Here is a 20,563-nt window from a genome sequence, read left to right on the forward strand (position 1 = left end):
CAGGAAGACAGGGAGTCAGGAAGACAGGGAGTCAGGAAGGAAGGGAGTCAGGGAAGACAGGGAGTCAGGAAGACAGGAGTCAGGAAGACAGGGAGTCAGGAAGTCAGGAAGACAGGGAGTCAGGAAGACAGGGAGTCAGGAAGACAGGGAGTCAGGAAGACAGGAAGACAGGGAGTCAGGAAGACAGGGAGTCAGGAAGACAGGGAGTCAGGAAGACAGGGAGTCAGGAAGACAGGGAGTCAGGGAGTCAGGAAGACAGGGAGTCAGGAAGAGAGGGAGTCACTCAGAACAGACCCCACAGACAGGGAGTCAGGAAGACAGGGAGTCAGGAAGACAGGGAGTCAGGAAGACAGGGAGTCAGGAAGACAGGGAGTCAGGAAGACAGGGAGTCAGGAAGACAGGGAGTCAGGAAGACAGGAAGACAGGGAGACAGGGGGTCAGGAAGACAGGGAGTCAGGAAGACAGGGAGTCAGGAAGACAGGGAGTCAGGGAGTCAGGAAGACAGGGAGTCAGGAAGAGAGGGAGTCACTCTGAGACAGGGACCCACACACAGGGAGTCAAGAAGACAGGGAGTCACTCTGAACAGACCCCACAGACAGGGAGTCAAGAAGACAGGGAGTCAAGAAGACAGGGAGTCAGGGAGTCAGGAAGACAGGGAGTCAGGAAGACAGGGAGTCAGGAAGACAGGGAGTCAGGGAGACAGGGAGTCAGGAAGACAGGGAGTCAGGAAGACAGGGAGTCAGGAAGACAGGGAGTCAGGAAGACAGGGAGTCAGGAAGACAGGGAGTCAGGAAGACAGGGAGTCAGGAAGACAGGGAGACAGGGAGTCAGGAAGACAGGGAGTCAGGAAGACAGGGAGTCAGGAAGACAGGGAGTCAGGAAGACAGGGAGTCAGGAAGACAGGGAGTCAGGAAGACAGGGAGTCAGGGAGACAGGGAGTCAGGAAGACAGGGAGTCAGGAAGACAGGGAGTCAGGGAGACATGGAGTCAGGAAGACAGGGAGTCAGGAAGACAGGGAGTCAGGAAGACAGGGAGTCAGGAAGACAGGGAGTCAGGAAGACAGGGAGTCAGGAAGACAGGGAGTCAGGAAGACAGGGAGTCAGGGAGACAGGGAGTCAGGAAGACAGGGAGTCAGGAAGACAGGGAGTCAGGGAGACAGGGAGTCAGGAGACAGGGAGTCAGGAAGACAGGGAGTCAGGAAGTCAGGAACAGACCCCAGGACACACAGGGAGTCAGGAAGACAGGGAGTCAGGAAGACAGGAGTCATCAGGGTCTGAAACAGAGTGTTAACACTTCACAGGGAGTCAGGAAGACAGGAAGTCAGGAAGACAGGGAGTCAGGAAGACAGGGAGTCAGGAAGACAGGAGGTCACTGGGTCTGAAACAGACCCCTAACAGCTTCATCTGACAGGGAGTCAGGAAGACAGGGGTCTGAACAGGGTCATCATAGAGATAAATAGTGAAATATAAATCTAGTACATACTGTAACTTTGTCTACAATAAACACTCTCTAGTAGTGTCCTAAAGGCTTCATCTGTCTGGGAATGTTTAGTAGTGTTAATTAGGCTTCATCTGGGTCTGGGAAACTTAGTATTAATGCTTCATCTGGGTCTGGGAAACTTAGTGTTAAGTAGGCTTCATCTGGGTCTGGGAAACTTAGTAGTGTTAAGTAGGCTTTATCTGGGTCTGGGAAACTTAGTAGTGTTAATTAGGCTTCATCTGGGTCTGGGAAACTTTAGTTAATTAGGCTTCATCTGGGTCTGGGAAACTTAGTAGTGCTAGGCTTCATCTGGGTCTGGGAAATTTATTGTTAAGTAGGCTTCATCTGGGTCTGGGAAACTTAGTGTTAAGTAGGCTTCATCTGGGTCTGGGAAACTTAGTAGTGTTAAGTAGGCTTCATCTGGGTCTGGGAAACTTAGTGTTAAGTAGGCTTCATCTGGGTCTGGGAAACTTAGTGTTAAGTAGGCTTCATCTGGGTCTGGGAAAGTTAGTGTTAAGTAGGCTTCATCTGGGTCTGGGAAACTTAGTAGTGTTAAGTAGGCTTCATCTGGGTCTGGGAAACTTAGTGTTAAGTAGGCTTCATCTGGGTCTGGGAAATGTATTGTTAAGTAGGCTTCATCTGGGTCTGGGAAACTTAGTAGTGTTAAGTAGGCTTCATCTGGGTCTGGGAAACTTAGTGTTAAGTAGGCTTCATCTGGGTCTGGGAAACTTAGTGTAAAGCAGGCTTCATCTTTTCCTAAACCTTCCTGCAGGCTTCATCTGGGTCTGGGAAGCATTGTAAGACACAGGCTTCATCTGGGTCTGGGGACTAGTTAAATAAAGTCTTAAAAATAAAATCTGGGTCTGATACTGAGTAGTCAGGTGTTCCTGGGTCTGGGAAACTTGTGTAAGCGAAGGCTTCTCCACCCACGCCTCTGTGGCAGGACAACACATTATACAACAGTTAGACACACGAGGCATGTGTACATGTGCAGGCATGGACGAGCTCTCTCTCTCTCACACACACATTACTCACCCTGGTGAGCCTTAATGGTGGGCAGGACACTCTGGAGGATCTCTAGAGACTTCCTGTGATATTCTGCCTGGATCTCTATGAGCTACAGGGAGACACACAGAGACACAGGGACAGAGACGGGGACAGAGAGGGGGACACAAGACACAGGGACAGAGACACAGGGACAGAGACACAGGGACAGAGAGGGAGACAGAGACACAGGGACAGAGAGGGGGACAGAGACACAGGGACAGAGAGGGGGACAGAGACAAAGGGACAGAGAGGGGGCCAGTGAGACACGTAAGGAAACAGAGGGAGACAGAGAGACACGTAAGGAAACAGAGGGAGACCGAGAGACTCAGAAGGACAGAGAGGGGGACAGAGAGGGGGACAGAGACACAGGGACAGAGAGGGGGACAGAGACACAGGGACAGAGAGGGGAACAGAGACACAGGGACAGAGAGGGAGACAGAGGGACAGAGAGACATAGAAGGACAGAGAGGGGGACAGAGACACAGGGACAGAGAGGGAGACAGAGGGACAGAGGGTGACAGAAGGACAGAGAGACACAGAGGGACAGAGAGGGGACAGAGACACAGGGACAGAGAGGGAGACAGAGGGACAGAGGGTGACAGAAGGACAGAGAGACACAGAGGGACAGAGAGGGGGACAGAGACACAGGGACAGAGAGGGAGACAGAGGGACAGAGGGTGACAGAAGGACAGAGAGACACAAAGGGACAGAGGGGTAAAAGGTGAGGTTTAAACAGCCGCTCAGCTATTTGACTGTAAAAGGAGTCAATGTCATCTGAAGGGCAATGCAATGATACAGAAAACGTACTGACCGTCTGAAAGTAGTTTGCATAGTCTATTTCTTTGGCCACAAAATTATACATATCCGCTGATAGTTGATCCTGGAAAAGAGAATAAAAAATGACCTTTAACCTTATTGCAACCTTTAAACTTAATACAGCCTGTAACCTAAATAGAGTCTGTAACCTTGTAGTGGTTAATACAGCCTGTAACCTTGTAGTGGTTAATACAGTCTGTAACCTTAATACAGTCTGTAACCTTGTAGTGGTTAATACAGCCTGTAACCTTGTAGTGGTTAATACAGTCTGTAACCTTGTAGTGGTTAATACAGTCTGTAACCTTAATACAGCCTGTAACCTTGTAGTGGTTAATACAGCCTGTAACCTTGTAGTGGTTAATACAGTCTGTAACCTTAATACAGTCTATAACCTTAATACAGTCTGTAACCTTGTAGTGGTTAATACAGTCTGTAACCGTGTAGTGGTTAATACAGCCTGTAACCTTAATACAGTCTGTAACCTTGTAGTGGTTAATACAGTGGTTAATACAGCCTGTAACCTTGTAGTGGTTAATACAGTCTGTAACCTTGTAGTGGTTAATACAGTCTGTAAGTAATACAGTCTGTAACCGTGTAGTGGTTAATACAGTCTGTAACCTTAATACAGTCTGTAACCGTGTAGTGGTTAATACAGTCTGTAACCTTGAAGTGGTTAATACAGTCTGTAACCTTGTAGTGGTTAATACAGCCTGTAACCTTGTACAGTCTGTGGTTAATACAGTCTGTAACCTTGTAGTGGTTAATACAGCCTGTAACCTTGTAGTGTTAATACAGCCTGTAATAGTGGTTAATACAGTCTGTAACCTTGTAGTGGTTAATACAGTCTGTAACCGTGTAGTGGTTAATACAGTCTGTAACCTTAATACAGTCTGTAACCTAATACAGTCTGTAACCGTGTAGTGGTTAATACAGTCTGTAACCTTAATACAGTCTGTAACCTTGTAGTGGTTAATACAGTCTGTAACCTTAATACAGCCTGTAACCTTGTAGTGTTTAATACAGTCTGTAACCTTGTAGTGGTTAATACAGTCTGTAACCTTAATACAGTCTGTAACCTTAATACAGCCTGTAACCTTGTAGTGGTTAATACAGCCTGTAACCTTGTAGTGGTTAATACAGTCTGTAACCTTGATACAGTCTGTAACCTTAATACAGCCTGTAACCTTGTAGTGGTTAATACAGCCTGTAACCTGTAACCTTGTAGTGGTTAATACAGTCTGTAACCTTGTAGTGGTTAATACAGTCTGTAACCTTGAGGTGGTTAATACAGCCTGTAACCTTGTAGTGGTTAATACAGTCTATAACCTTGTAGTGGTTAATACAGCCTGTAACCTTGTAGTGGTTAATACAGCCTGTAACCTTGTAGTGGTTAATACAGCCTGTAACCTTGTAGTGGTTAATACAGTCTATAACCTTGTAGTGGTTAATACAGTCTGTAACCTTGTAGTGGTTAATACAGCCTGTAACCTTGTAGTGGTTAATACAGTCTATAACCTTGTAGTGGTTAATACAGTCTGTAACCTTGTAGTGGTTAATACAGCCTGTAACCTTGTAGTGGTTAATACAGCCTGTAACCTTAATACAGTCTGTAACCTTGTAGTGGTTAATACAGTCTGTAACCTTGTAGTGGTTAATACAGCCTGTAACCTTGCCTGTAACCTTGTGGTTAATACAGCCTGTAACCTTAATACAGTCTGTAACCTTGTAGATGGTTAATACAGTCTATAACCTTTTAGTGGTTAATACAGTCTATAACCTTAATACAGTCTGTAACCTTGTAGTGGTTAATACAGTCTGTAACCGTGTAGTGGTTAATACAGCCTGTAACCTTAATACAGTCTGTAACCTTGTAGTGGTTAATACAGCCTGTAACCTTAATACAGTCTGTAACCTTGTAGTGGTTAATACAGTCTGTAACCTTGTAGTGGTTAATACAGTCTGTAACCTTAATACAGTCTGTAACCTTGTAGTGGTTAATACAGTCTGTAACCTTGTAGTGGTTAATACAGTCTATAACCTTGTAGTGGTTAATACAGTCTGTAACAGTGTAGTGGTTAATACAGTCTGTAACCTTAATACAGTCTGTAACCTTAATACAGCCTGTAGCCTTGTAGTGGTTAATACAGCCTGTAACCTTGTAGTGGTTAATACAGTCTGTAACCTTGTAGTGGTTAATACAGTCTGTAACCTTGTAGTGGTTAATACAGTCTGTAACATTGTAGTGGTTAATACAGCCTGTAACCTTGTAGTGGTTAATACAGTCTATAACCTTGTAGTGGTTAATACAGCCTGTAACCTTGTAGTGGTTAATACAGTCTGTAACCTTGTAGTGGTTAATACAGCCTGTAACCTTAATACAGTCTGTAACCTTGTAGTGGTTAATACAGTCTGTAACCTTGTAGTGGTTAATACAGTCTGTAACCTTAATACAGCCTGTAACCTTGTAGTGGTTAATACAGTCTGTAACCTTGTAGTGGTTAATACAGCCTGTAACCTTGTAGTGGTTAATACAGCCTGTAACCTTGTAGTGGTTAATACAGTCTGTAACCTTGTAGTGGTTAATACAGTCTGTAACCTTGTAGTGGTTAATACAGTCTGTAACCTTGTAGTGGTTAATACAGTCTGTAACCTTGTAGTGGTTAATACAGCCTGTAACCTTGTAGTGGTTAATACAGCCTGTAACCTTGTAGTGGTTAATACAGTCTGTAACCTTGTAATACAGTGGTTAATACAGCCTGTAACCTTGTAGTGGTTAGTTAATACAGTCTGTAACCTTGTAGTGGCCTTAATACAGTTTCATGGTGTGGGGGAGGTCAGTGGAATACAGTAGGTGAAGGAGGAGGAGCCTGAACCTCTAGAACCCTGTGACTCACCCTGCAGATCTCCATCCTATTGGCTGCCTCTTCCATCTCCTCTCTGAGGGCCTCCCCCTTGGCCCCGCCCGCCTGCAGGTTGCTCGGGTGACTGGAGGACTTGTAACCTTGACTGGTGAAACCTACAGGTTTAAGGAGGAGACAGAAGAAGAGTTTAGGAGGAGGGATGGAACACCAACACACACAGACAGCATCCCAAAAGGCATCCTATTCCACGCTATATAGTGCACTACTTCTGACCAGTAGTGCACACTACATAGGGATTAGGGTGCGATTTGAGACACACACAATGAGGGAAGGAACATGCCGGTCTAAGCATTATTCTAAACGTGAGCATGTGAAGAGTGAAGAGAGCATCAGGTCCCAGCCTGTTAACAGTCCATCCCTCACCGTGTGCGAGCAGAGTCCATGTCCAGGACCAGCTTGGCTAAATGTTTCCTCTGTTTCTGGATGTTGGGAATGTCCACCTGGGATGAGACAGGGAACACATCAACCCTCCTCTATAATGTATATCCACTATAATCAGTTATCTACTAGTTATCTGGGAGTGGACATTGGGGAGGAATATTCCACCACACTGAAGTTAATAGACAATAATGAACATCCTGACATTGTGTCTTAACGATTACGTTCAGTCAGAGATAGTAATTGTGAATGTTGTGGGCAGCCTCTGGACAGACAATTATAACAATTATAACTTCAAATAATGTATGGCTAGGGACAGTAGGACTCACCTCATCATAGAGATAGTAGGACTCACCTCATCATAGTGACAGTAGGACTCACCTCATAGAGACAGTAGGACTCACCTCATCATAGAGGCAGTAGGACTCACCTCATCATAGTGACAGTAGGACTCACCTCATAGAGACAGTAGGACTCACCTCATCATAGAGACAGTAGGACTCACCTCATAGTGACAGTAGGACTCACCTCATCATAGGGACAGTAGGACTCACCTCATCATAGGGACAGTAGGACTCACCTCATCATAGTGACAGTAGGACTCACCTCATCATAGTGACAGTAGGACTCACCTCATCATAGATACAGTAGGACTCACCTCATAGTGACAGTAGGACTCACCTTGTCATAGTGACAGTAGGACTCACCTCATCATAGTGATAGTAGGACTCACCTTGTCATAGTGACAGTAGGACTCACCTCATCATAGTGACAGTAGGACTCACCTCATCATAGAGACAGTAGGACTCACCTCATCATAGGGACAGTAGGACTCACCTCATCATAGGGACAGTAGGACTCACCTCATCATAGGGACAGTAGGACTCACCTCATAGAGACAGTAGGACTCACCTCATCATAGGGACAGTAGGACTCACCTCATCATAGGGACAGTAGGACTCACCTCATCATAGAGACAGTAGGACTCACCTCATCATAGTGACAGTAGGACTCACCTCATCATAGAGACAGTAAGACTCACCTCATAGTGACAGTAGGACTCACCTCATAGTGACAGTAGGACTCACCTCATCATAGTGACAGTAGGACTCACCTCATCATAGGGACAGTAGGACTCACCTCATAGAGACAGTAGGACTCACCTCATCATAGTGACAGTAGGACTCACCTCATCATAGTGACAGTAGGACTCACCTCATCATAGAGACAGTAGGACTCACCTCATCATAGGGACAGTAGGACTCACCTCATCATAGGGACAGTAGGACTCACCTCATCATAGGGACAGTAGGACTCACCTCATCATAGAGACAGTAGGACTCACCTCATCATAGTGACAGTAGGACTCACCTCATCATAGAGACAGTAAGACTCATCATAGTGACAGTAGGACTCACCTCATCATAGTGACAGTAGGACTCACCTCATAGTGACAGTAGGACTCACCTCATAGTGACAGTAGGACTCACCTCATCATAGTGACAGTAGGACTCACCTCATAGAGACAGTAGGACTCACCTCATCATAGTGACAGTAGGACTCATAGTGACAGTAGGACTCACCTCATCATAGTGACAGTAGGACTCACCTCATCATACCTCATCATAGACAGTAGGACTCACCTCATCATGACAGTAGGACTCACCTCATCATAGTGACAGTAGGACTCACCTCATCATAGTGACAGTAGGACTCACCTCATCATAGAGACAGTAGGACTCACCTTGTCATAGTGACAGTAGGACTCACCTCATCATAGTGACAGTAGGACTCACCTCATCATAGAGACAGTAGGACTCACCTCATCATAGGGACAGTAGGACTCACCTCATCATAGTGACAGTAGGACTCACCTCATCATAGGGACAGTAGGACTCACCTCATCATAGGGACAGTAGGACTCACCTCATCATAGTGACAGTAGGACTCACCTCATCATAGTGACAGTAGGACTCACCTCATCATAGGGACAGTAGGACTCACCTCATCATAGTGACAGTAGGACTCACCTCATCATAGTGACAGTAGGACTCACCTCATCATAGTGACAGTAGGACTCACCTCATCATAGGGACAGTAGGTGACAGTAGGACTCACCTCATCATAGTGACAGTAGGACTCACCTCATCATAGTGACAGTAGGACTCACCTCATCATAGTGACAGTAGGACTCACCTCATCATAGGGACAGTAGGACTCACCTCATCATAGTGACAGTAGGACTCACCTCATCATAGGGACAGTAGGACTCACCTCATCATAGTGACAGTAGGATCATAGTGACTAGGACTCACCTCATCATAGTGACAAGACCTCACCTCATAGTGACAGTAGGACTCACCTTGTCATAGTGACAGTAGGACTCACCTCATCATAGTGACAGTAGGACTCACCTCATCATAGTGACAGTAGGACTCACCTCATCATAGGGACAGTAGGACTCACCTCATCATAGTGACAGTAGGACTCACCTCATCATAGGGACAGTAGGACTCACCTCATCATAGGGACAGTAGGACTCACCTCATCATAGTGACAGTAGGACTCACCTCATCATAGTGACAGTAGGACTCACCTCATCATAGTGACAGTAGGACTCACCTCATCATAGAGACAGTAGGACTCACCTCATAGTGACAGTAGGACTCACCTCATCATAGTGACAGTAGGACTCACCTCATCATAGTGACAGTAGGACTCACCTCATCATAGTGACAGTAGGACTCACCTCATCATAGTGACAGTAGGACTCACCTCATCATAGTGACAGTAGGACTCACCTCATCATAGTGATAGTAGGACTCACCTTGTCATAGTGACAGTAGGACTCACCTCATCATAGTGACAGTAGGACTCACCTCATCATAGTGACAGTAGGACTCACCTCATCATAGTGACAGTAGGACTCACCTCATCATAGTGACAGTAGGACTCACCTCATCATAGTGACAGTAGGACTCACCTCATCATAGTGACAGTAGGACTCACCTCATCATAGTGACAGTAGGACTCACCTCATCATAGTGACAGTAGGACTCACCTCATCATAGTGACAGTAGGACTCACCTCAGCCAGCTCATAGAGAGGCTCCACCACATCTTTCTCTATCTGGAACTCAAACTGAATCAGTTCCTGGGCCAGCTTCTCCTCTGTCTCCCCACACAGGTTCAGCATCTTCCTGTTAGGGGAACAGAGCCAATCAAAACATCAGATGGATCCCTGCCACAGCCAATCACAATGTCAGCTAGGTCCCAGTCAATCATAACATCAGCTAGGACCCGGCCACAAGCAATCACAGCGTCAGATAGGACGCAGCCATAGCCAATCACGTCAGCTAGGACCCGGCTTCAGCTAATCAGAATGCATCAAATAGAGAACAGGGTCAAAGAGGACAGAGTGGAATTATGGCAGAATCAACATTAAAAAAAGGTGAGTGAGTGAGTGAGTGAGTGAGTGAGTGAGTGAGTGCGTGCGTATACAGGGACTCACCCTAGTAGAGAGTCGTCCCCCAACACAGCAGCTCCTTCTACCATACATTGTGCCAGGATGGTTAGTGGAAGCTTTTTCTGATACAAGACAGCAAGAATTAACATACGGTATTTCATACCATACCACCATATCATATCACCATACCATATCACATACCATATCATATCACCACACCATATCACCATACCATATCATATCACCATACCATATCACCATACCATATCACCACACCATATCACCATACCATATCATATCACCATACCATATCACCACACCATATCACCATACCATATCACCATACCATATCACCATACCATATCACCATATCACCATACCATATCACCATACCATATCACCATACCATATCACCATACCATATCACCATACCATATCACCATATCATATCACCATACCATATCACCATACCACCATACCATATCATATCACCATACCATATCACCATACCATATCACCATACCATATCACCATACCATATCACCATACCATATCACCATACCATATCATATCACCATATCATATCACCATACCATATCACCATACCATATCATATCACCACACCATATCATATCACCATATCATATCACCATACCATACCATACCATATCACCATATCATATCACCATATCATATCACCACACCATACCATATCACCATACCATATCACCATATCATATCACCATACCATATCACCACACCATATCATATCACCATACCATATCACCATACCATATCACCATACCATATCATATCACCATACCATATCATATCACCATACCATATCACCATACCATATCATACCATACCATACCATATCACCATACCATATCATATCACCATATCACCACACCATATCATATCACCATACCATATCACCATACCATATCACCATACCATATCACCATACCATATCACCATACCATATCACCATACCATATCATATCACCATATCATATCATATCACCATACCATATCACCATATCATATCACCATACCATATCACCATACCATATCACCATATCACCACACCATACCATATCAAATCACTATACCATATCATATCACCACACCATATCACCATATCACCATACCATATCACCATACCATATCACCATACCATATCATATCACCATATCATATCATCATACCATATCACCATATCACCATACCATATCACCATACCATATCACCATACCATATCACCATATCATATCATATCACCATATCATATCATATCACCATATCATATCATATCACCATACCATATCATATCACCATATCATATCATATCACCATATCATATCATATCACCATATCATATCATATCACCATACCATATCACCATATCATATCATATCACCATATCATACCATATCACCATATCATATCATATCACCATATCATATCATATCACCATATCATATCATATCACCATATCATACCATATCATCATACCATCATATCACCATATCATATCATATCACCATATCATATCATCACCATCATATCATATCACCATATCATATCATATCACCATATCATATCATATCACCATATCATATCATATCACCATACCATATCACCATATCATATCATATCACCATATCATATCATATCACCATATCATATCATATCACCATACCATATCACCATATCATATCATATCACCATATCATATCATATCACCATATCACCATATCATATCATATCACCATATCATATCATATCACCATATCACCATATCATATCACCATACCATATCACCGCACAAGGTAGGAGAACATGTTCCTCTGTCACTGTGAATGGGGATATTATGTACTTTTATTTATTCCTGGTTTATTTGAATAGGACAGGACTCACTGACACATTGAAAAAACAAGAATCTGATAGGTCCTCACCGAGGGAGACTTGACGGATTTCTTCTCTCTCTCTTCAGCCCCTTGCTGGCCCTGCAGGCAGGCGGTCAGCTTCTTGTGAGTGCTGTGGGTCACCTGTTTGACCAGGTCCAACCGCTTCTCCACCTAGAGCAGCACAGCAACATGTATCAGACACCATGCTAACAAGAAGGTCAGAAATCACACACACACACACACACACACACACACACACACACACACACACACACACAGGCACGCACACATACACACACACAGGCACGCACACACACCCACACAAAAACAGGCAGGCATGCACACACACAGGCACACACACACACAGGCACACACACACACACACACAAAAACACACATGCACACACACAGGGCACACACACACACAGGCACACACACACACACACACACACAGGCAGGCAGGCACACACACACACTTATACTTATTTACCTGCAGAAGATCGTCGCTTAACACTTCAGTTTTTTCTGCCCTAGAACGAGAAAACATACCAGTCAGGATTGGGTTAGGGTGGAGAGGATAGAAGGAGAAAACATACCAGTCAGGATTGGGTTAGGGTGGAGAGAGGATAGAAGGAGAAAACATACCAGTCAGGATTGGGTTAGGGTGGAGAGGATAGAAGGAGAAAACATACCAGTCAGGATTGGGTTAGGGTGGAGAGAGGATAGAAGGAGAAAACATACCAGTCAGGATTGGGTTAGGGTGGAGAGAGAAGGAGAAAACATACCAGTCAGGATTGGGTTAGGGTGGAGAGGATAGGAGAAAACATACCAGTCAGGATTGGGTTAGGGTGGAGAGGATAGAAGGAGAAAACATACCAGTCAGGATTGGGTTAGGGTGGAGAGGATAGAAGGAGAAAACATACCAGTCAGGATTGGGTTAGGGTGGAGAGGATAGAAGGAGAAAACATACCAGTCAGGATTGGGTTAGGGTGGAGAGATAGAAGGAGAAAACATACCAGTCAGGATTGGGTTAGGGTGGAGAGGATAGGAGAAAACATACCAGTCAGGATTGGGTTAGGGTGGAGAGGATAGAAGGAGAAAACATACCAGTCAGGATTGGGTTAGGGTGGAGAGGATAGAAGGAGAAAACATACCAGTCAGGATTGGGTTAGGGTGGAGAGAGGATAGAAGGAGAAAACATACCAGTCAGGATTGGGTTAGGGTGGAGAGGATAGAAGGAGAAAACATACCAGTCAGGATTGGGTTAGGGTGGAGAGGATAGAAGGAGAAAACATACCAGTCAGGATTGGGTTAGGGTGGAGAGGATAGGAGAAAACATACCAGTCAGGATTGGGTTAGGGTGGAGAGGATAGAAGGAGAAAACATACCAGTCAGGATTGGGTTAGGGTGGAGAGGATAGAAGGAGAAAACATACCAGTCAGGATTGGGTTAGGGTGGAGAGAGGATAGAAGGAGAAAACATACCAGTCAGGATTGGGTTAGGGTGGAGAGAGAAGGAGAAAACATACCAGTCAGGATTGGGTTAGGGTGGAGAGGATAGAAGGAGAAAACATACCAGTCAGGATTGGGTTAGGGTGGAGAGGATAGAAGGAGAAAACATACCAGTCAGGATTGGGTTAGGGTGGAGAGAGAAGGAGAAAACATACCAGTCAGGATTGGGTTAGGGGTGTAGAGAGGATAGAAGGAGAAAACATACCAGTCAGGATTGGGTTAGGGTGGAGAGAGAAGGAGAAAACATACCAGTCAGGATTGGGTTAGGGTGGAGAGAGAAGGAGAAAACATACCAGTCAGGATTGGGTTAGGGTGGAGAGAGAAGGAGAAAACATACCAGTCAGGATTGGGTTAGGGTGAGAGAGGATAGAAGGAGAAAACATACCAGTCAGGATTGGGTTAGGGTGGAGAGGATAGAAGGAGAAAACATACCAGTCAGGATTGGGTTAGGGTGGAGAGAGAAGGAGAAAACATACCAGTCAGGATTGGGTTAGGGTGGAGAGAGAAGGAGAAAACATACCAGTCAGGATTGGGTTAGGGTGGAGAGGATAGAAGGAGAAAACATACCAGTCAGGATTGGGTTAGGGTGGAGAGGATAGAAGGAGAAAACATACCAGTCAGGATTGGGTTAGGGTGGAGAGGATAGGAGAAAACATACCAGTCAGGATTGGGTTAGGGTGGAGAGGATAGAAGGAGAAAACATACCAGTCAGGATTGGGTTAGGGTGGAGAGAGGAGAAGGAGAAAACATACCAGTCAGGATTGGGTTAGGGTGGAGAGGATAGAAGGAGAAAACATACCAGTCAGGATTGGGTTAGGGTGGAGAGGATAGAAGGAGAAAACATACCAGTCAGGATTGGGTTAGGGTGGAGAGAGGATAGAAGGAGAAAACATACCAGTCAGGATTGGGTTAGGGTGTAGAGGATAGAAGGAGAAAACATACCAGTCAGGATTGGGTTAGGGTGGAGAGGATAGAAGGAGAAAACATACCAGTCAGGATTGGGTTAGGGTAGGAGAGAGGTTAGGGTGAGAGGAGAAGGAGAAAACATACCAGTCAGGATTGGGTTAGGGTGGAGAGGATAGAAGGAGAAAACATACCAGTCAGGATTGGGTTAGGGTGGAGAGGATAGAAGGAGAAAACATACCAGTCAGGATTGGGTTAGGGTGGAGAGGATAGAAGGAGAAAACATACCAGTCAGGATTGGGTTAGGGTGGAGAGGAGAGAAGGAGAAAACATACCAGTCAGGATTGGGTTAGGGTGGAGAGAGAGAAGGAGAAAACATACCAGTCAGGATTGGGTTAGGGTGGAGAGAGGATAGAAGGAGAAAACATACCAGTCAGGATTGGGAGAAGGAGAAAACATACCAGTCAGGATTGGGTTAGGGTGGAGAGGATAGAAGGAGAAAACATACCAGTCAGGATTGGGTTAGGGTGGAGAGGATAGGAGAAAACATACCAGTCAGGATTGGGTTAGGGTGGAGAGAGAAGGAGAAAACATACCAGTCAGGATTGGGTTAGGGTGGAGAGGATAGAAGGAGAAAACATACCAGTCAGGATTGGGTTAGGGTGGAGAGGATAGAAGGAGAAAACATACCAGTCAGGATTGGGTTAGGGTGGAGAGGATAGAAGGAGAAAACATACCAGTCAGGATTGGGTTAGGGTGGAGAGGATAGAAGGAGAAAACATACCAGTCAGGATTGGGTTAGGGTGGAGAGGATAGAAGGAGAAAACATACCAGTCAGGATTGGGTTACCAGGTGGAGAGGATAGAAGGAGAAAACATACCAGTCAGGATTGGGTTAGGGTGGAGAGGATAGAAGGAGAAAACATACCAGTCAGGATTGGGTTAGGTGTGAGAGGATAGAAGGAGAAAACATACCAGTCAGGATTGGGTTAGGGTGGAGAGGATAGGAGAAAACATACCAGTCAGGATTGGGTTAGGGTGGAGAGGATAGAAGGAGAAAACATACCAGTCAGGATTGGGTTAGGGTGGAGAGAGAAGGAGAAAACATACCAGTCAGGATTGGGTTAGGGTGGAGAGAGAAGGAGAAAACATACCAGTCAGGATTGGGTTAGGGTGGAGAGGATAGAAGGAGAAAACATACCAGTCAGGATTGGGTTAGGGTGGAGAGAGAAGGAGAAAACATACCAGTCAGGATTGGGTTAGGGTGGAGAGAGAAGGAGAAAACATACCAGTCAGGATTGGGTTAGGGTGGAGAGAGGATAGAAGGAGAAAACATACCAGTCAGGATTGGGTTAGGGTGGAGAGGATAGAAGGAGAAAACATACCAGTCAGGATTGGGTTAGGGTGAGAGAGAAGGAGAAAACATACCAGTCAGGATTGGGTTAGGGTGGAGAGGATAGAAGGAGAAAACATACCAGTCAGGATTGGGTTAGGGTGGAGAGGATAGAAGGAGAAAACATACCAGTCAGGATTGGGTTAGGGTGGAGAGAGGATAGGAGGAGAAAACATACCAGTCAGGATTGGGTTAGGGTGGAGAGGATAGAAGGAGAAAACATACCAGTCAGGATTGGGTTAGGGTGGAGAGGATAGAAGGAGAAAACATACCAGTCAGGATTGGGTTAGGGTGGAGAGAGAAGGAGAAAACATACCAGTCAGGATTGGGTTAGGGTGGAGAGGATAGAAGGAGAAAACATACCAGTCAGGATTGGGTTAGGGTGGAGAGGATAGAAGGAGAAAACATACCAGTCAGGATTGGGTTAGGGTGGAGAGGATAGGAGAAAACATACCAGTCAGGATTGGGTTAGGGTGGAGATAGAAGGAGAAAACATACCAGTCAGGATTGGGTTAGGGTGGAGATAGAAGGAGAAAACATACCAGTCAGGATTGGGTTAGGGTGGAGAGGATAGGAGAAAACATACCAGTCAGGATTGGGTTAGGGTGGAGAGGATAGAAGGAGAAAACATACCAGTCAGGATTGGGTTAGGGTGGAGAGAGAAGGAGAAAACATACCAGTCAGGATTGGGTTAGGGTGGAGAGGATAGAAGGAGAAAACATACCAGTCAGGATTGGGTTAGGGTGGAGAGGATAGGAGAAAACATACCAGTCAGGATTGGGTTAGGGTGGAGAGGATAGAAGGAGAAAACATACCAGTCAGGATTGGGTTAGGGTGGAGAGGATAGAAGGAGAAAACATACCAGTCAGGATTGGGTTAGGGTGGAGAGATAGAAGGAGAAAACATACCAGTCAGGATTGGGTTAGGGTGGAGAGAGAGAAGGAGAAAACATACCAGTCAGGATTGGGTTAGGGTGGAGAGGATAGAAGGAGAAAACATACCAGTCAGGATTGGGTTAGGGTGAGAGGATAGAAGGAGAAAACATACCAGTCAGGATTGGGTTAGGGTGGAGAGGATAGAAGGAGAAAACATACCAGTCAGGATTGGGTTAGGGTGGAGAGGATAGAAGGAGAAAACATACCAGTCAGGATTGGGTTAGGGTGAGAGGATAGAAGGAGAAAACATACCAGTCAGGATTGGGTTAGGGTGGAGAGGATAGAAGGAGAAAACATACCAGTCAGGATTGGGTTAGGGTGGAGAGGATAGAAGGAGAAAACATACCAGTCAGGATTGGGTTAGGGTGGAGGATAGAAGGAGAAAACATACCAGAGGATAGAAGGAGAAAACATACCAGTCAGGATTGGGTTAGGGTGGAGAGGATAGAAGGAGAAAACATACCAGTCAGGATTGGGTTAGGGTGAGAGAGGATAGAAGGAGAAAACATACCAGTCAGGATTGGGTTAGGGTGGAGAGGATAGAAGGAAAACATACCAGTCAGGATTGGGTTAGGGTGGAGAGGATAGAAGGAGAAAACATACCAGTCAGGATTGGGTTAGGGTGGAGATAGAAGGAGAAAACATACCAGTCAGGATTGGGTTAGGGTGGAGAGAGAAGGAGAAAACATACCAGTCAGGATTGGGTTAGGGTGGAGATAGAAGGAGAAAACATACCAGTCAGGATTGGGTTAGGGTGGAGAGGATAGGAGAAAACATACCAGTCAGGATTGGGTTAGGGTGGAGATAGAAGGAGAAAACATACCAGTCAGGATTGGGTTAGGGTGGAGAGGATAGAAGGAGAAAACATACCAGTCAGGATTGGGTTAGGGTGGAGAGGATAGAAGGAGAAAACATACCAGTCAGGATTGGGTTAGGGTGGAGAGGATAGAAGGAGAAAACATACCAGTCAGGATTGGGTTAGGGTGGAGAGGATAGAAGGAGAAAACATACCAGTCAGGATTGGGTTAGGGTGGAGAGGAAGGAGAAAACATACCAGTCAGGATTGGGTTAGGGTGGAGATAGAAGGAGAAAACATACCAGTCAGGATTGGGTTAGGGTGGAGAGAGAAGGAGAAAACATACCAGTCAGGATTGGGTTAGGGTGGAGATAGAAGGAGAAAACATACCAGTCAGGATTGGGTTAGGGTGGAGAGGATAGAAGGAGAAAACATACCAGTCAGGATTGGGTTAGGGTGGAGAGGATAGGAGAAAACATACCAGTCAGGATTGGGTTAGGGTGGAGAGGATAGAAGGAGAAAACATACCAGTCAGGATTGGGTTAGGGTGGAGAGGATAGAAGGAGAAAACATACCAGTCAGGATTGGGTTAGGGTGGAGAGAGAAGGAGAAAACATACCAGTCAGGATTGGGTTAGGGTGGAGAGAGAAGGAGAAAACATACCAGTCAGGATTGGGTTAGGGTGGAGAGAGGATAGAAGGAGAAAACATACCAGTCAGGATTGGGTTAGGGTGGAGAGGATAGAAGGAGAAAACATACCAGTCAGGATTGGGTTAGGGTGGAGAGGATAGAAGGAGAAAACATACCAGTCAGGATTGGGTTAGGGTGGAGATAGAAGGAGAAAACATACCAGTCAGGATTGGGTTAGGGTGGAGAGGATAGAAGGAGAAAACATACCAGTCAGGATTGGGTTAGGGTGGAGAGAGGATAGAAGGAGAAAACATACCAGTCAGGATTGGGTTAGGGTGGAGAGAGAAGGAGAAAACATACCAGTCAGGATTGGGTTAGGGTGGAGAGGATAGAAGGAGAAAACATACCAGTCAGGATTGGGTTAGGGTGAGAGAGGATAGAAGGAGAAAACATACCAGTCAGGATTGGGTTAGGGTGGAGAGGATAGAAGGAGAAAACATACCAGTCAGGATTGGGTTAGGGTGGAGAGGATAGAAGGAGAAAACATACCAGTCAGGATTGGGTTAGGGTGGAGAGAGAAGGAGAAAACATACCAGTCAGGATTGGGTTAGGGTGGAGAGGATAGAAGGAGAAAACATACCAGTCAGGATTGGGTTAGGGTGGAGAGGATAGAAGGAGAAAACATACCAGTCAGGATTGGGTTAGGGTGGAGAGAGAAGGAGAAAACATACCAGTCAGGATTGGGTTAGGGTGGAGAGGATAGAAGGAGAAAACATACCAGTCAGGATTGGGTTAGGGTGGAGAGAGGATAGAAGGAGAAAACATACCAGTCAGGATTGGGTTAGGGTGGAGAGGATAGAAGGAGAAAACATACCAGTCAGGATTGGGTTAGGGTGGAGAGGATAGAAGGAGAAAACATACCAGTCAGGATTGGGTTAGGGTGGAGAGGATAGAAGGAGAAAACATACCAGTCAGGATTGGGTTAGGGTGGAGAGAGGATAGAAGGAGAAAACATACCAGTCAGGATTGGGTTAGGGTGGAGAGGATAGAAGGAGAAAACATACCAGTCAGGATTGGGTTAGGGTGGAGAGAGAAGGAGAAAACATACCAGTCAGGATTGGGTTAGGGTGGAGAGAGAAGGAGAAAACATACCAGTCAGGATTGGGTTAGGGTGGAGAGAGAAGGAGAAAACATACCAGTCAGGATTGGGTTAGGGTGGAGAGGATAGAAGGAGAAAACATACCAGTCAGGATTGGGTTAGGGTGGAGAGGATAGAAGGAGAAAACATACCAGACAGGATTGGGTTAGGGTGGAGAGATAGAAGGAGAAAACATACCAGTCAGGATTGGGTTAGGGTGGAGAGAGGATAGAAGGAGAAAACATACCAGTCAGGATTGGGTTAGGGTGAGAGAGAAGGAGAAAACATACCAGTCAGGATTGGGTTAGGGTGGAGAGGATAGAAGGAGAAAACATACCAGTCAGGATTGGGTTAGGGTGGAGAGGAGAAGGAGAAAACATACCAGTCAGGATTGGGTTAGGGTGGAGAGAGAAGGAGAAAACATACCAGTCAGGATTGGGTTAGGGTGGAGAGAGGATAGAAGGAGAAAACATACCAGTCAGGATTGGGTTAGGGTGGAGAGGATAGGAGAAAACATACCAGTCAGGATTGGGTTAGGGTGGAGAGGAGAAGGAGAAAACATACCAGTCAGGATTGGGTTAGGGTGGATGAGAGGATAGAAGGAGAAAACATACCAGTCAGGATTGGGTTAGGGTGGAGGAGAGAAGGAGAAAACATACCAGTCAGGATTGGGTTAGGGTGGAGAGGATAGAAGGAGAAAACATACCAGTCAGGATTGGGTTAGGGTGAGAGGATAGAAGGAGAAAACATACCAGTCAGGATTGGGTTAGGGTGGAGAGGATAGAAGGAGAAAACATACCAGTCAGGATTGGGTTAGGGTGGAGAGAGAAGGAGAAAACATACCAGTCAGGATTGGGTTAGGGTGGAGAGAGGATAGAAGGAGAAAACATACCAGTCAGGATTGGGTTAGGGTGGAGAGAGAAGGAGAAAACATACCAGTCAGGATTGGGTTAGGGTGGAGAGAGGATAGAAGGAGAAAACATACCAGTCAGGATTGGGTTAGGGTGGAGAGGATAGAAGGAGAAAACATACCAGTCAGGATTGGGTTAGGGTGGAGAGAGGATAGAAGGAGAAAACATACCAGTCAGGATTGGGTTAGGGGGAGAGAGGATAGAAGGAGAAAACATACCAGTCAGGATTGGGTTAGGGTGGAGAGAGAAGGAGAAAACATACCAGTCAGGATTGGGTTAGGGTGGAGAGGATAGAAGGAGAAAACATACCAGTCAGGATTGGGTTAGG

General features: G+C 45.5%; 1 protein-coding gene across 1 annotated transcript in view; it reads right to left on the minus strand.

The window, feature by feature from the left end:
* The window catches only part of LOC127919396 (rho GTPase-activating protein 44-like), a 119,485-nt gene that overhangs the window by 46,820 nt on the left and 52,102 nt on the right, over positions 1 to 20,563 (minus strand). Inside the window, exons 2-10 of the mRNA XM_052502892.1 lie at positions 12,510 to 12,549; positions 12,068 to 12,190; positions 10,152 to 10,228; positions 9,729 to 9,840; positions 6,627 to 6,703; positions 6,237 to 6,348; positions 3,338 to 3,406; positions 2,515 to 2,596; positions 2,382 to 2,413 (exon numbers count right to left, since the gene is read on the minus strand). Coding sequence (XP_052358852.1) covers positions 2,382 to 2,413; positions 2,515 to 2,596; positions 3,338 to 3,406; positions 6,237 to 6,348; positions 6,627 to 6,703; positions 9,729 to 9,840; positions 10,152 to 10,228; positions 12,068 to 12,190; positions 12,510 to 12,549 — 724 coding nt within the window. The remainder of the gene's footprint in view (positions 1 to 2,381; positions 2,414 to 2,514; positions 2,597 to 3,337; positions 3,407 to 6,236; positions 6,349 to 6,626; positions 6,704 to 9,728; positions 9,841 to 10,151; positions 10,229 to 12,067; positions 12,191 to 12,509; positions 12,550 to 20,563) is intronic.

Source organism: Oncorhynchus keta, unplaced genomic scaffold, assembly GCF_023373465.1.
Source record: "Oncorhynchus keta strain PuntledgeMale-10-30-2019 unplaced genomic scaffold, Oket_V2 Un_contig_16520_pilon_pilon, whole genome shotgun sequence".
Lineage (NCBI taxonomy): Eukaryota > Metazoa > Chordata > Actinopteri > Salmoniformes > Salmonidae > Oncorhynchus > Oncorhynchus keta.